Here is a 15,599-nt window from a genome sequence, read left to right as displayed (position 1 = left end):
AGAAACTATATATCCAATTTAGATATGGAACACTTCCAGTGAGGGCAGTGACAAACAAGTGGTCATCCGCACCCCTTGTTCCCAGCTCTTGCCCTGGGTGTGAAAGTAGTGAAGAGACAGATCTGCACGTTCTGCTCTTCTGCCCTTTCTACTCCAAGGCCAGAGCAAAATTGATCATTTTACTATGTAAGTCCATGGGCCTTAGGGATTATAGGGAAGTTTTTAGATTGTTGAAATACGATACCTCCCCCCTGACTGTGTTTGCGACCTCTAGATATCTTTTGTCGATGTGGTGTACGAGAAGCGCTAAAATTAAAACTAATATATGTCAAACTGTTACTAGGGCGCTACCGTAAACACTTTATCGTATAAGGATTTTTTAATGTCACTACTCTTACGGTGTGCTTCTCCTTCTTGTATACTTTGTTTTTCATGGAAAGGACTTGTCCAAGTTTTTAATGTTGTATATAAAACTATTTTTAATTGTTCACATTGATATGATTTTAAAGTTCATTGTTTATGTTTATTGATATGTTTTATCCAAATGTTTGCAATTTGTGCTTTTATGGTTTTTAACCGATAATAGAGTCTTCTGACTGACTGACATTGTTTCTGTGTTGTCAGTCACCCATAATGTACGGGTTAAGAAACATGTTTACTGGTGATATTTTGTTTTGTGTACACATGGGTCACTCTGCTGTTTTAGCATTCATTGTTCAGTGTTTTAATGACAGCCAAGAAATATTGCAATTTAATCCTTTGTCATATGTCAGTAAATGGTATTCCCAATGTTGTTCCTTCTCCAAGAGGATTCTTTCTGCATTTGGGTCTCCTTTGTTATCTAGAGTTTCAATGACGACCCATTCCATGTCCTTCATGGTGTGGTTCCTGTTCAGAAAATGGGTGCTCATGCGTGTGGTTGATTTTTTACACTTTATGTTACTGCAGTGCTCACAAATTCGTTGTTTCAATTTACGACACATGATGCCTATATATTTCAATTGGGAAGGGAATGTGATCATGTATATCACATGTGTCGTATTGCAATTTGTGTGCCCTCTGAGTGACCAAACAATATCATCAGTCAACTCTAAAGTGTTGTTTTTTGGGTCAAGTGACACGCGAACAGTGGCCACAAGGATGGTGTCCTCTTATAGCTTGAGACATCCACGGTATCAGGTTAGACTCCCTCTGATTTAATTTTGGTCTTGTGTGGACTAGGATGTCTCACATGTTCTTTTATTGGCAAATCTGGCTATGGGCCATTGTAGGTTTCCTGACCTGATGAACTTTTTAACCTGGTTCTGAAGCTTTGTTGTACGTAGTTACACAGGTTACGATATCTTTATCTGGTGTTTTGGGCGTCACCTCAAGAAGGTTCACGCAGTTTTGGTTTCTCGCTCTTTTCTGGCATTTGTTAATGATGGTCTCGGGATATTGTTTTATGTTTAACTTGCCTGCGATTGTTTGTATACCTGTATGTTGCTACAGTTCCTCCTTATCCTCAGGAATTGACTATACAGTAGGTTTTCTCTCTGTGATCTTGGATGGAAGCTATTAAATGAGAGGAGATTGTTTTTGGCAGTGGGCTTATAGTAGGTCTTGGTGGATAATTTTGTGTTTTCTGTGTAGTTTGTAATATCTAGGAAATCCAGGGTACTCTAATCTACGGTGTAAATGAAATTGAGAAAGTCATCTCTCGTATTGATCCATGTCTGGAGTTCTGGTAAGGTTTCTGGTTTATCTCCCAGATCATAAGAACATCGTCTATATACCTTTTCCAGAAAATTATCTTAGTCTTGAAGGAATTATTTTCATTCAGAATGTATTTTTCTTCAAATGTGCTCACATAGAGGCCCACCAGACTAGGGGTGAATGTACTGCCCATTTGAGTCCCACGCGTTTGGAGGTATAGGGTTTCCTCATATTCAAAATACTTCTCCATTAAGGCTAGGTAGAAGTAACCCAAGGCGGAGTTCGCGGAGTTGCACTGCGCGGCACTCCGTGAACTGCAAAAAAAACTCCGCTGCACTACGGCGGAGTAGGATAGAAAAATGCAGTTCACGGTGATTGCACAGTGCCGGATGATTGTCTGTACTGTGCAATCATTGCGAACGACACAATACACAGTGCAAGCGGTCCCTGCTTTCCTTTTCTGCCGCTCGAGTAGATTTTTACTCGAGCAGCAGCTTTCTCAACACAACCATACAGTTTCTCAACACGAGCTGTCGCTAGTATAAGCGACCACACGCAATGAGAAACCTGACACTCCCCTGCGTTGAGGAATCATGCCGGGATGTTGATTGTCCACGCTCGCGCTCACTAACTTGATATTGACGATCGCGAACGAGGAAAAATATTTCCTGGAGGTTAATTTTCCTCACTCGCGGTTGCCAACTTGATATACGTGAGCGAGGAAAAAACTTGCCAAGCTGATTTTTTGGGAACTCTGCGATCTCCACGTAACACGGAGTGGAGAAAACTGCGTAAACTCCACGAGCGGAGCGGAGTTCACCGCCCAGGGTTAGGCGGAACCATTCCAGGATCAAATGTCTCGGTGTCTTTTTAGGCCAGTTTTCTCTGAATACTATCTCTTTGATAGTTTGTAACATGGCTTTTTAGGCCCAGCCTTAATGGAGAACTATTTTGAATATGAGGGTACCCTATAACTTCAAACACATGGGACCTCTATGGGCAGTACATTCGCCCCAGTCTTGCGGGCCTCTATGTGAGCACATTTGAAGAAAAATACATTCTGAATTTTAAAAATCCCTGCGAGACCAAGATCCTTTTCTGTAAAAGTTCAATAGACGATGTTCTTAGGATCTAGGGAGAGAAACCAGAAACCTTACCAGAATTCCATACATGGATCAATTCCAGAGATGACTTTCTCAATCTAACTTACACCGCAGATGAGAATACATTGGATTTCCTAGACATTGACATCTACACGGAAAACACAACATTATCCACCAATACCTACTATAAACCCACTGGCTTCTTGATATCAAACCCTGATTATTAACTCTTCACTGTCATATGTAACGAGAAATTACATGAGTACAGCACACAAATTGTGTCACATATGCAAGTAGCATTACACATCCAAGCACCTTATAGGGCACCACTATATGAAATCTATATAAAGCAACAATACGCTCTGACTACAGTCCTGATAAACTTCCACCGATCTTTAGAGGCACCCATGGACTGAAACATGTCGACCACGGAAATCATCATTTTATAGGTGCGGTGGACCATTCACACATCCACCAGAGCATCACACACTGTTGAATCTTACCACATCCTGACAAATAAAACAATAGTACAGGATAGGAGGTATTTTTTATTCATACCTTTTTTCCGCTAACACTATTGAAATCACGACGGTCAAAGAACAAGATGGTCTCCCTCCAGGTGGAGAAAGGTTGACTGCCTGGAGAACGGGAAGCATAGGCGGAAAAGGACCCAATGATAAAACCAATCACCTGAAGAAATGTAGGCATCCTGCCTACGACAGGGTGGCGGAGTGCAAACAAGGGCATGACAAAAAGGTTTAGGGGCTGCAGCAACAGGAGTGGCTGAAGACTGAGCTGCATACTACCCCTGTTGTCCACATGGTCTTTCGGTATAGCACCATGGCCACAAATGGACTGGGGGTATTGCACTGGTTGTATCTGCTGGCAGTATAGGAAACCCATCCATAGCCAAGGAGGAGTCAAACCTGCTCAGGAAGCTTATGTGGAGGTGAATACATGGCATAGTGCGTATGTTGTGGCCCTGCTATCTTGAAAGAATCCCAGGGCTGAGTTGGAATTATCCCCAAAAAAACAGGAACCGTTGAAGGGCATGTCCATGACACTGGCCTGAATATCACCCAATAAACCAGTGGACCATATCAAAGAACACCTGCGAATGGCCACACTGGTGCCTATTTTTCTACCAGCAGAGTCTGTGGTATGCAGCCCACAACAGAGGGTAAATTCAGCCACATCTTGACTGTCCTGTAAGGGAATATGACTATCGGTTCCTCAGGTAGAACAGGCAACACCTCGGCCACTAAGTTCCGCCAAGCGTGAGTGTAGTATCCTAAAATACAGCTGACTTTGACAGAGTGAAGGGCCAAACTTGTAGATGCGAAAACACGCCTTTTAAAAGTCTTGATTCTGTTGGAGAGAGTAGAAGGGAACTAATTCTGTTTGACCTTGCTAGCCAAAGCATGTACCACAAGGATCTCAGGTGTGGGGAGCTGGGTGAGGAAATCTGGGTTAACCGGAGCAGGGCGATGGTGCCTGGCGACCTGCCGATTGATAGTGGGGCCTGAAAAGGGTTTAGCCCAGGTCCCCAAAGGCTTGTCTGTAGGAGCTTTGTTGTTAGAAAGTAGGGGATCAGAGCTTATTTGACCAAGCTGAAGCACCTCAGTCATAGCATTGGTCTTGTTTTCCTGAGTAGGGAAATAAAGATTAAGGACCTCTCCCACCTGCTGCACAACCATTAGAGAGGAGGTGCTTTCCTCTGTGGCAAGGCTCAGAGGTGAAACCAATAAAGTACCTAGGGAAGTATCCTCACCACCGGTATCCTGGAAGTCTTCATACCAATTGTCCTCCTGATAAAGTTGGGCAAATTCATCCACAGCATCATATCCACCATTATTTGAAACTGTGCCAAACCATTCATGTAGGACATAAGCTCTCCTGAGAGACATGGGCACCATATCAGATTTAGAGAGGTGGTCAGTAGAATGTGGCTCCAAGAGAGATGCCTGCGATCATGGTTGAGGTTGAGGTGCTGCCATCTGACCATTTGAGAGCAAAATGGGATGGCCTCTGTTGTCAAGAGTCAATGGTGTTGGCATCGGAATCAGAAGATCGTGATCCGGCTTGGGATGTGGTGTTAGAGAGGGAGCCACTACTGAGTTCCACCTGGAGCACAGAATACTATCAGGGGACCTGACTGGTGCCATGGTTGAACCCACCTTTGAAAGCCCAGTTGCCAGGCCTATCGGTTTCTTGGTGTCCAAAGGTATGCCAGAGGGTGGCAGTAGCATGCCATAAAGCAGCAGCACTGGCAAACACAACAGTGATGGACAGAATGTGGATCAATGTCACACATTCACCCCAGTCCAAAGATCTGGGCCCAAATCCATCGTTTTTCCACTCCACACCACCCTGGGTTAGACAATGGCAATATGCAAATCAGCGCTGACCCTGTGCCCCATGGGAACAGTCCAGTCCGAACTACAAAAGCCATGTCCTTCCCAGAACGGAATCAAGCATCCGAGGACCGGCCCGGTTTCGAGGTAACACCTCTCATCAGCCCGGCTAGCTTGACTCCAGTGGTGTGGAGTGCCTGGGACTCACGTCTGAGCATCCCCAGTACACTTAGAGCGGTAATGGCAAACACAACAGTGATGGACAGAATGTGGATCAATGTCACACATTCACCCCAGTCCAAAGATCTGGGCCCAAATCCATCGTTTTTCCACTCCACACCACCCTGGGTTAGACAATGGCAATATGCAAATCAGCGCTGACCCTGTGCCCCATGGGAACAGTCCAGTCCGAACTACAAAAGCCATGTCCTTCCCAGAACGGAATCAAGCATCCGAGGACCGGCCCGGTTTCGAGGTAACACCTCTCATCAGCCCGGCTAGCTTGACTCCAGTGGTGTGGAGTGCCTGGGACTCACGTCTGAGCATCCCCAGTACACTTAGAGCGGTAATGGCAAACACAACAGTGATGGACAGAATGTGGATCAATGTCACACATTCACCCAGTCCAAAGATCTGGGCCCAAATCCATCGTTTTTCCACTCCACACCACCCTGGGTTAGACAATGGCAATATGCAAATCAGCGCTGACCCTGTGCCCCATGGGAACAGTCCAGTCCGAACTACAAAAGCCATGTCCTTCCCAGAACGGAATCAAGCATCCGAGGACCGGCCCGGTTTCGAGGTAACACCTCTCATCAGCCCGGCTAGCTTGACTCCAGTGGTGTGGAGTGCCTGGGACTCACGTCTGAGCATCCCCAGTACACTTAGAGCGGTAATGGCAAACACAACAGTGATGGACAGAATGTGGATCAATGTCACACATTCACCCCAGTCCAAAGATCTGGGCCCAAATCCATCGTTTTTCCACTCCACACCACCCTGGGTTAGACAATGGCAATATGCAAATCAGCGCTGACCCTGTGCCCCATGGGAACAGTCCAGTCCGAACTACAAAAGCCATGTCCTTCCCAGAACGGAATCAAGCATCCGAGGACCGGCCCGGTTTCGAGGTAACACCTCTCATCAGCCCGGCTAGCTTGACTCCAGTGGTGTGGAGTGCCTGGGACTCACGTCTGAGCATCCCCAGTACACTTAGAGCGGTAATGGCAAACACAACAGTGATGGACAGAATGTGGATCAATGTCACACATTCACCCCAGTCCAAAGATCTGGGCCCAAATCCATCGTTTTTCCACTCCACACCACCCTGGGTTAGACAATGGCAATATGCAAATCAGCGCTGACCCTGTGCCCCATGGGAACAGTCCAGTCCGAACTACAAAAGCCATGTCCTTCCCAGAACGGAATCAAGCATCCAAAGACCGGCCCGGTTTCGAGGTAACACCTCTCATCAGCCCGGCTAGCTTGACTCCAGTGGTGTGGAGTGCCTGGGACTCACGTCTGAGCATCCCCAGTACACTTAGAGCGGTAATGGCAAACACAACAGTGATGGACAGAATGTGGATCAATGTCACACATTCACCCCAGTCCAAAGATCTGGGCCCAAATCCATCGTTTTTCCACTCCACACCACCCTGGGTTAGACAATGGCAATATGCAAATCAGCGCTGACCCTGTGCCCCATGGGAACAGTCCAGTCCGAACTACAAAAGCCATGTCCTTCCCAGAACGGAATCAAGCATCCGAGGACCGGCCCGGTTTCGAGGTAACACCTCTCATCAGCCCGGCTAGCTTGACTCCAGTGGTGTGGAGTGCCTGGGACTCACGTCTGAGCATCCCCAGTACACTTAGAGCGGTAATGGCAAACACAACAGTGATGGACAGAATGTGGATCAATGTCACACATTCACCCCAGTCCAAAGATCTGGGCCCAAATCCATCGTTTTTCCACTCCACACCACCCTGGGTTAGACAATGGCAATATGCAAATCAGCGCTGACCCTGTGCCCCATGGGAACAGTCCAGTCCGAACTACAAAAGCCATGTCCTTCCCAGAACGGAATCAAGCATCCGAGGACCGGCCCGGTTTCGAGGTAACACCTCTCATCAGCCCGGCTAGCTTGACTCCAGTGGTGTGGAGTGCCTGGGACTCACGTCTGAGCATCCCCAGTACACTTAGAGCGGTAATGGCAAACACAACAGTGATGGACAGAATGTGGATCAATGTCACACATTCACCCCAGTCCAAAGATCTGGGCCCAAATCCATCGTTTTTCCACTCCACACCACCCTGGGTTAGACAATGGCAATATGCAAATCAGCGCTGACCCTGTGCCCCATGGGAACAGTCCAGTCCGAACTACAAAAGCCATGTCCTTCCCAGAACGGAATCAAGCATCCGAGGACCGGCCCGGTTTCGAGGTAACACCTCTCATCAGCCCGGCTAGCTTGACTCCAGTGGTGTGGAGTGCCTGGGACTCACGTCTGAGCATCCCCAGTACACTTAGAGCGGTAATGGCAAACACAACAGTGATGGACAGAATGTGGATCAATGTCACACATTCACCCCAGTCCAAAGATCTGGGCCCAAATCCATCGTTTTTCCACTCCACACCACCCTGGGTTAGACAATGGCAATATGCAAATCAGCGCTGACCCTGTGCCCCATGGGAACAGTCCAGTCCGAGCTACAAAAGCCATGTCCTTCCCAGAACGGAATCAAGCATCCGAGGACCGGCCCGGTTTCGAGGTAACACCTCTCATCAGCCCGGCTAGCTTGACTCCAGTGGTGTGGAGTGCCTGGGACTCACGTCTGAGCATCCCCAGTACACTTAGAGCGGTAATGGCAAACACAACAGTGATGGACAGAATGTGGATCAATGTCACACATTCACCCCAGTCCAAAGATCTGGGCCCAAATCCATCGTTTTTCCACTCCACACCACCCTGGGTTAGACAATGGCAATATGCAAATCAGCGCTGACCCTGTGCCCCATGGGAACAGTCCAGTCCGAACTACAAAAGCCATGTCCTTCCCAGAACGGAATCAAGCATCCGAGGACCGGCCCGGTTTCGAGGTAACACCTCTCATCAGCCCGGCTAGCTTGACTCCAGTGGTGTGGAGTGCCTGGGACTCACGTCTGAGCATCCCCAGTACACTTAGAGCGGTAATGGCAAACACAACAGTGATGGACAGAATGTGGATCAATGTCACACATTCACCCCAGTCCAAAGATCTGGGCCCAAATCCATCGTTTTTCCACTCCACACCACCCTGGGTTAGACAATGGCAATATGCAAATCAGCGCTGACCCTGTGCCCCATGGGAACAGTCCAGTCCGAACTACAAAAGCCATGTCCTTCCCAGACGGAATCAAGCATCCGAGGACCGGCCCGGTTTCGAGGTAACACCTCTCATCAGCCCGGCTAGCTTGACTCCAGTGGTGTGGAGTGCCTGGGACTCACGTCTGAGCATCCCCAGTACACTTAGAGCGGTAATGGCAAACACAACAGTGATGGACAGAATGTGGATCAATGTCACACATTCACCCCAGTCCAAAGATCTGGGCCCAAATCCATCGTTTTTCCACTCCACACCACCCTGGGTTAGACAATGGCAATATGCAAATCAGAGCTGACCCTGTGCCCCATGGGAACAGTCCAGTCCGAACTACAAAAGCCATGTCCTTGGTGGATGGATTTGGGCCCAGATCTTTTGACTGGGGGAGTGTGTGACATTGATCCACATTCAGTCCATCACTTGTTGTTTTTTTGCAATTGCCGCCCTAAGTGCGCTGGGGATGCCCAGACGTGGGTCCCAGGCACTCCACACCACTTGGAGTCAAGCTAGCCGGGCTGAAGAGAGGTGTTACCTCGAAACCGGTCCGGTCCTCGGATGCTTGATTCCGGTCTGGGAAAGATATGGCTGTTGTAGTTCGGACTGGACTGTTCCCATGGGGCAACAGGGTCAGAGCTGATTTGCATAAAGCCATTATCTGACCCAGGGTGGTGTGGAGTGCAAAAAAACGATGGATTTGGGCCCAGATCTTTTGACTGGGGGAGTGTGTGACATTGATCCACATTCAGTCCATCACTTGTTGTTTTTTGCAATTGCCGCCCTAAGTGCGCTGGGGATGCCCAGACGTGGGTCCCAGGCACTCCACACCACTTGGAGTCAAGCTAGCCGGGCTGAAGAGAGGTGTTACCTCGAAACCGGTCCGGTCCTCGGATGCTTGATTCCGGTCTGGGAAAGATATGGCTGTTGTAGTTCGGACTGGACTGTTCCCATGGGGCAACAGGGTCAGAGCTGATTTGCATAAAGCCATTATCTGACCCAGGGTGGTGTGGAGTGCAAAAAAACGATGGATTTGGGCCCAGATCTTTTGACTGGGGGAGTGTGTGACATTGATCCACATTCAGTCCATCACTTGTTGTTTTTTGATAAAGCAGCAGCACAGCATCACAGAATTATTTGATTGGCTCCCACGTAGCTAACTGCCCTGGGAGCTCGGGCTGCCTCAGGACAAGGGTCAGTGTCGCCTCTTAGTGGAAACAGCTTCTAGTGTGTCACTGGGAGGCACATCGAGGCTCTCCCGCCTTTTGGGTTAATTGAACGTGACGAGAAGGGGCCAAGTCTTGCTTAGACTTTTTATGTTTTTTCTCTGACTTACACAAACATTTGGACCACAACGATAATCTGTTAAGTAATGGAGCTCAGAAGCAGTCCCGGAACCTCCCCTTGGACCTCAACTAGACAAGACGCAGAATCTTGCAGTGGTTCTAAACATGCAGCTCTGTTTTCTGATCCCGGAGGATCTTGGGGGGCATCAGGGCACAGTCACTGCATGCCTTGGAGTTGTAGTCTGACCCTAAGAACCAAAGAAATACCACTTGCTAATCTGTCACAGACCTTTTTCTTTTTGTCATTTGCCACAGGGATTGAACGCTGTAGATTTGGGGGGGTGACATAGTCCCTTGAACACTTTAGAATTTTTCCACAATTGTTTTGAGAAATTGTCTCATGAGATGAGGATTTGCTCCGGGTCTGTGGCTGTTGGCACATATAGAAAGTAACTGATGTCAGCATAAATGAGTGATGCCTAAATGGGGCCTTGCATGCTCCTTTCAGAGTGGAGTGACATCATTGTGGAGCTGTGTGGCGCTACCTGTCGGGTGCAGGGGTGTTGTTTAAAATGTTCTGGTCCAGCCTGACACCTGATAAGTATTCAAAGGGTGAGGAATCTGGAGTTAAAAGTCTCTAATAAGAAGCCAAAAACAAAATTTGCACTTCAACAAAAGGTCAGTAATTAGAAATACCCACACATCACCAAATACTTCCCTTAGAGATTTGCCTGTTTTAGTGAATTTCAAAGAACATGTATTCATCTTATTACGCATTAATATTGTATATATTATTAGTATTAGTATTATTAGTAGTAGTATAGTAGTACTACTGGTGATATTTGGATTGTTGTTAAAACAACAAAATAATGACTCTGTATTCATCTTTTTCAGTTAAGCTTTATGCCTTGACGAGCCAAGTTATTGATGGCGAGATACAGTTTTATGCCAGATCAAGAAACTTCTATAAGGATGTGCCAGCGACAGAGGAGGGTATGATGGGTGACTTCCTTGAGCTATCAGATACTGATATTGCATCGTCGCGGCAATTTCTAAGAAAGTTTATCGGGGTAAGAAAAAAATATTCTTGTCCTATTGAATTGGTATGTTGGGTGGGCACACATGCAGCAGTCGCATTATAAGTTCACTTGAAACTGGACAGTGTTTTGTGTGGCATTATAAGATGTTGGTGTTCACAATTCTGTTGTTATCAACAACAGTGAAAGTAATCAGATTTTTGACTCACACAGAGGGGCATATTTACAATAAAGGGGCGAAGTGTGTCATTAAGCCCAAGAAGACTAACAACACGCTTCGTCACTTTAGAAACACAGAGCTGCACCATATTTACTAGAATATGATCTAGCCCTGCGCTGGCGCTAAATTTATGTTGTTCACATAGAACGAGCAGGTTTGTGACATAGTGCAAGGGTGCCTAGGTTAACTTCAATGATTGTTTATGTGCAGGAAGGTGCCACATAAACAAAATGCAATGGGTGTTGGGGTGGAAAGCTCACCACAACACCCATTGCCCGCCTCTTTCACGCTAAGTGTAGAGTGGAAGGGGCCTCATTTACAAGACACCATTAAGCCATGTTAAGTGGCTTAACGCTGCCTTGTAAATATGGCGAAGCTCCTATGGCCACCACAACGTCACTTTTAGTGACGCTGTGGTTGCAAAAGGGTCTTGCAAATATGAACCAAAAATCTTTGCGTATCAATAAAAAGTAAGTTACTGAAAGCTTGAAAACATTTTCCTAGGATCAGCAGAAGCTAATACACAATTCACCTTTCGTTCAAAAGAAATGTAAACACTGAGGTGCTGGATCTGTTCATGTCCAATGTGAAAAACTTGTTGACTTTTTTCTGTTCTGGCCTAATTTAGGAAATGTTTAATAAACTGACAGCAATGTCGTGGAAAACAGAGGGGTAACATTTCAAGATTTGCCACTAAGCAAAGTTAACGATGCTTAGCGGCAAATTTCTTAACGCTGTGTATCGTCGAAAACTATTGCCATGGTACTGACATATTTACAGTATGTCGCTACATGGCGATAGGAACAGCTCGCTGTGGCAATTTTTGCAGTAAACAGTAGCGTCGCGGCAATACAAATCTTGCCGCTAATGTTTAAAAAGTAACTGCCTACCAATTAGCAGCTGGAAAACTCACGCTAGCCAGCCTCACATCACTTTTTTCATGTTTCATGGGAAAAATAAAATAACAATTAACAGGAGTAGGGCCCGTTTACCCAGGTGAGACTGGGCGTAGTGTGCACCAAAAACAAAGTCTCAACTGGAGGATACTAGGATAGGACAATTCAAAAACAGTGAAATGAATCACAATTGAGGGAATGGGAAAAAGGAAGAGAGAATTGATAAAGCGAACAGCCAGGGGGTGCACTGCTGTTTTTCCACAGGTTTATATCAAATATCAAATTTCAATTAGTTAGGGTGTTCCTACAGGTGACATGTCGATCCATGCATGTCAATACATAATGCCAAACTGTGCAACCACCGATGTGCGAAAGCATCCCTGTCGTGGGCACACCATAGGTTCTTTGTAAAAAAGACTCCATCAAAGTTTCTTTAAAGTTTCAAAAATGTCAAACGTTTCTTTGTTTTTCAAAACTGATATTTCAATTCATATCAAGCTTAATGTATATTTCATCATGATACATCATTCAGAGGCGTTGTTTATAGTATGCATTATTAAATACTCCAATACATTTTGGGCGTCTTGGCCCTTTATCAAGGAGACCTAAAACATAAGGATATAGCAGTCAGCAAGCTTATAACCAGCAGATTGACATATAACACATTCAGCGTGTTACATTGGTGTGTAATCATGGCTCTAAGTGAATGTATACAAACATAAACAAACATAAAGGTAGCGTGGTGTTAACTACACAAAACTCATTGTGCTCGGTAAAGAAATATAAAGTGAGGTGAGCAACAGCGAGCTTTGCTCACTAAACAAGGGTGGGACTGTGAGTTAAATTCGGTAGCCTAGCATAAATCGAAGCGAAAGGGTATGCTCAAAGTAATGTGCGTAGAACTCGACTTAGACCATAGTGAGTGACATCGCCTCTACGAATCGTATGAGCAAATATTAACAGTGACAGTCACCCGTATATGTTAGCAAAAAGGGGCCAAAACTTACTTCAGGTTCCAGGTGAGTAGTCTCAAATGTATACGAATGTTTGGGGAGTGTCATTACCAGTTAGGAAATAGCGCAAATCGGCTACTTCAATCACGTGGGGCGGGTGTAACGTGTAAAAATAAACAAAAGACAATGTGTACTGCCGGCGAATGTGTACCCACATTACTTTGAGCATACCCTTTCGCTTCGATTTATGCTAGGCTACCGAATTTAACTCACAGTCCCACCCTTGTTTAGTGAGCAAAGCTCGCTGTTGCACAAGTCACTTTACATTTCTTTACCAAGCACAATGAGTTTTGTGTAGTTATCACCACGCTACCTTTTTGTTTGTTTATGTTTGTATATATTCACTTAGAGCCATGATTACACACCAATGTAAGACGCTATATGTGTTATATGTCAATCTGCTGGTTATAAGCTTGCTGACTGCTATATCCTTATGTTTTAGGTCTCTTTGATAAAGGGCCAAGACGCCCGAAATGCATTGGAGTATTTATTAATGCATACTATAAACAATGCCTCTGAATGATGTATCATGATGAAATATACATTAAGCTTGATAGGAATTGAAATATCAGTTTTGAAAAATAAAGAAACTTTTGAAATTTTTGAAACTTTAAAGAAACTTTGATGGAGTCTTTTTACAAAGAACCTATGGTGTGCCCACGACAGGGATGCTTTCACACATCGGTGGTTGCACAGTTTGGCATTATGTATTGACATGCATGGATGGACATGTCATCTGTAGGAGCACCCTAACTAATTGAAATTTGATATTTGATATAAACCTGTGGAAAAACAGCAGTGCACCCCCTCGCTGATCGCTTTATCAATTCTTCCTCTACCGTCCTACTGAGGCGTGTTGCACGCTCAAACTCAAACATAGCACAAGAAACATCAAGCCACACGAAGGAACTATGCATCAGACAATTGATATACTTATCCAAATGTGAAATAAATCAGAAACTCCATGCGAGTACTTTAATAAAATATCACAGAGCATCACGCATTCCCCGGGGACTAAGGATAGCGCTAAAACCCTCCTTATGCAAGAACTCAAAATTGTTTCAAGAGAAATGGAATGCTATTCTAAATAAATGCAGCCTGGATTTAATCTTACTAATTGTGGAAGAATTATCCCAAATACTTGTTGATCTGAATAAGGAAATCAAAGAAATTGAAAAAGAACTAGCTGACACCATAACATCAGATAAATGTCCTAAAACATTAGAGGACATCAAAGTCCAATTAGAAAAACATTCAAAAGAAATTAATGATAGAAAGATCCGAAAATTCAGAAGGGATACCCTGGATTATAAACTTGGGGAGGTTTATACATGGGCAGATGTATATTCCCAAAGGAGGAGAAATAAACCATATAGCCAACGAACCGACACATCCTCATCGGGAAGTGACACCTCAAACCGTCCCAAAAATCGTACAAATCTTCCCGGAACATCCGCGAGATCCAGCGAGCCCCCACCATCAGATCAGAATGATAGTTCAGCCACTTCGGCACCTTTTTTAGAGGAAAGCCGGACTTAAGAGAAGACCCAGACGGGGCAAAAAACATAGAAAAAGCTCACCCCAATACACGGAGTACCACTGAAAAGAAGGTTGTCAAGAAGAAAAACACCTAGTTATAAACATTTCTGACACCGTTTTGAAACTGCATGAAATGAGACTATTGGAGAAAGGAACATCTTTCATTCCCACTACCCAGACAAATCTACTGGAACTAGACATCAGTACCTTTAAGTTTACTCGGAAACTAAGATCGACATTTTTTTTGATAATGTGTTACCTCCATCTACCCAGCAAAAACCTGATCAATTGATGGGCTTAAGACCACCTAGTACTTTTCAAGCACCTTGTAGCCATAAATGTATCGATCTTTTTGAAAACTTAGTGAAACAAGACATTTCAAAACTCAATTTAAAAAAAAAATCCGAAAAAACATCACACAGAAGGACCAAGATACCCTAAAAAAAATCGCCAACAATTGCAACATCAAATGTATCAAAGCAGATAAAGGGGGAGCCCTGGTCATTTTGAATACAGATATGTACAACAGAAAGGTCAAAGAACACATCTTGGATGAACAAATATATTCTAAATTGGAAGGGAATCCTACGAACTTATTCAAAGACAAACTCAATGAAATTTTAAATAAAGCATTGGACATAGAAACTATTGACGACAAAACTATAAGATACTTACTTCAACAACACCCAAAAAGCCCGTCTATTCACATGACGCCTAATATACACAAGAACCTTGAGGACCCACCTTTTAGGCCCATAGTATCTACCAGAGGTTCCCTGCATGAACCGGTGGGGAAATTTCTGGATCGATACCTGCAACCGATGGTGAAAAGTATGAAAAGCTCCATCAAGAACACCACCGAGTTTTTGTTAAAATTATCAGAAGTTACCATTAACCCAGGTGAACAGCTACTATTGTGTACTGCTGATGTAAACTCATTGTACACTTCTATCCCCCATGGGGGGAATTGAGGCAATTGAAAATATCATTTTAAACAGTGACATTGAACCCTCTATGCAGCAATTCTTAATGGAACTAATGATATTTACCCTCTACCATAGCTATTTTGAACAAGTTTTCACCAAAATGCACTGAAAAGAC

At 44.9% G+C, this 15,599-nt stretch overlaps 1 protein-coding gene across 3 annotated transcripts in view; it reads left to right on the top strand.

The window, feature by feature from the left end:
• The window catches only part of NTMT2 (N-terminal Xaa-Pro-Lys N-methyltransferase 2), a 690,813-nt gene that overhangs the window by 486,358 nt on the left and 188,856 nt on the right, over positions 1 to 15,599 (top strand). For all 3 annotated transcript variants that reach the window (XM_078686827.1, XM_078686836.1, XM_078686844.1), the window contains one exon: positions 10,688 to 10,863. In XM_078686827.1, coding sequence (XP_078542953.1) covers positions 10,688 to 10,863 — 176 coding nt within the window. The remainder of the gene's footprint in view (positions 1 to 10,687; positions 10,864 to 15,599) is intronic.

Source organism: Lissotriton helveticus, chromosome 1_1 (assembly GCF_964261635.1).
Source record: "Lissotriton helveticus chromosome 1_1, aLisHel1.1, whole genome shotgun sequence".
Taxonomy (NCBI): Eukaryota; Metazoa; Chordata; class Amphibia; order Caudata; family Salamandridae; genus Lissotriton; species Lissotriton helveticus.
Note: the sequence above shows the minus strand (reverse complement) of the source record. Positions and strands in the feature narration are given on the sequence as shown.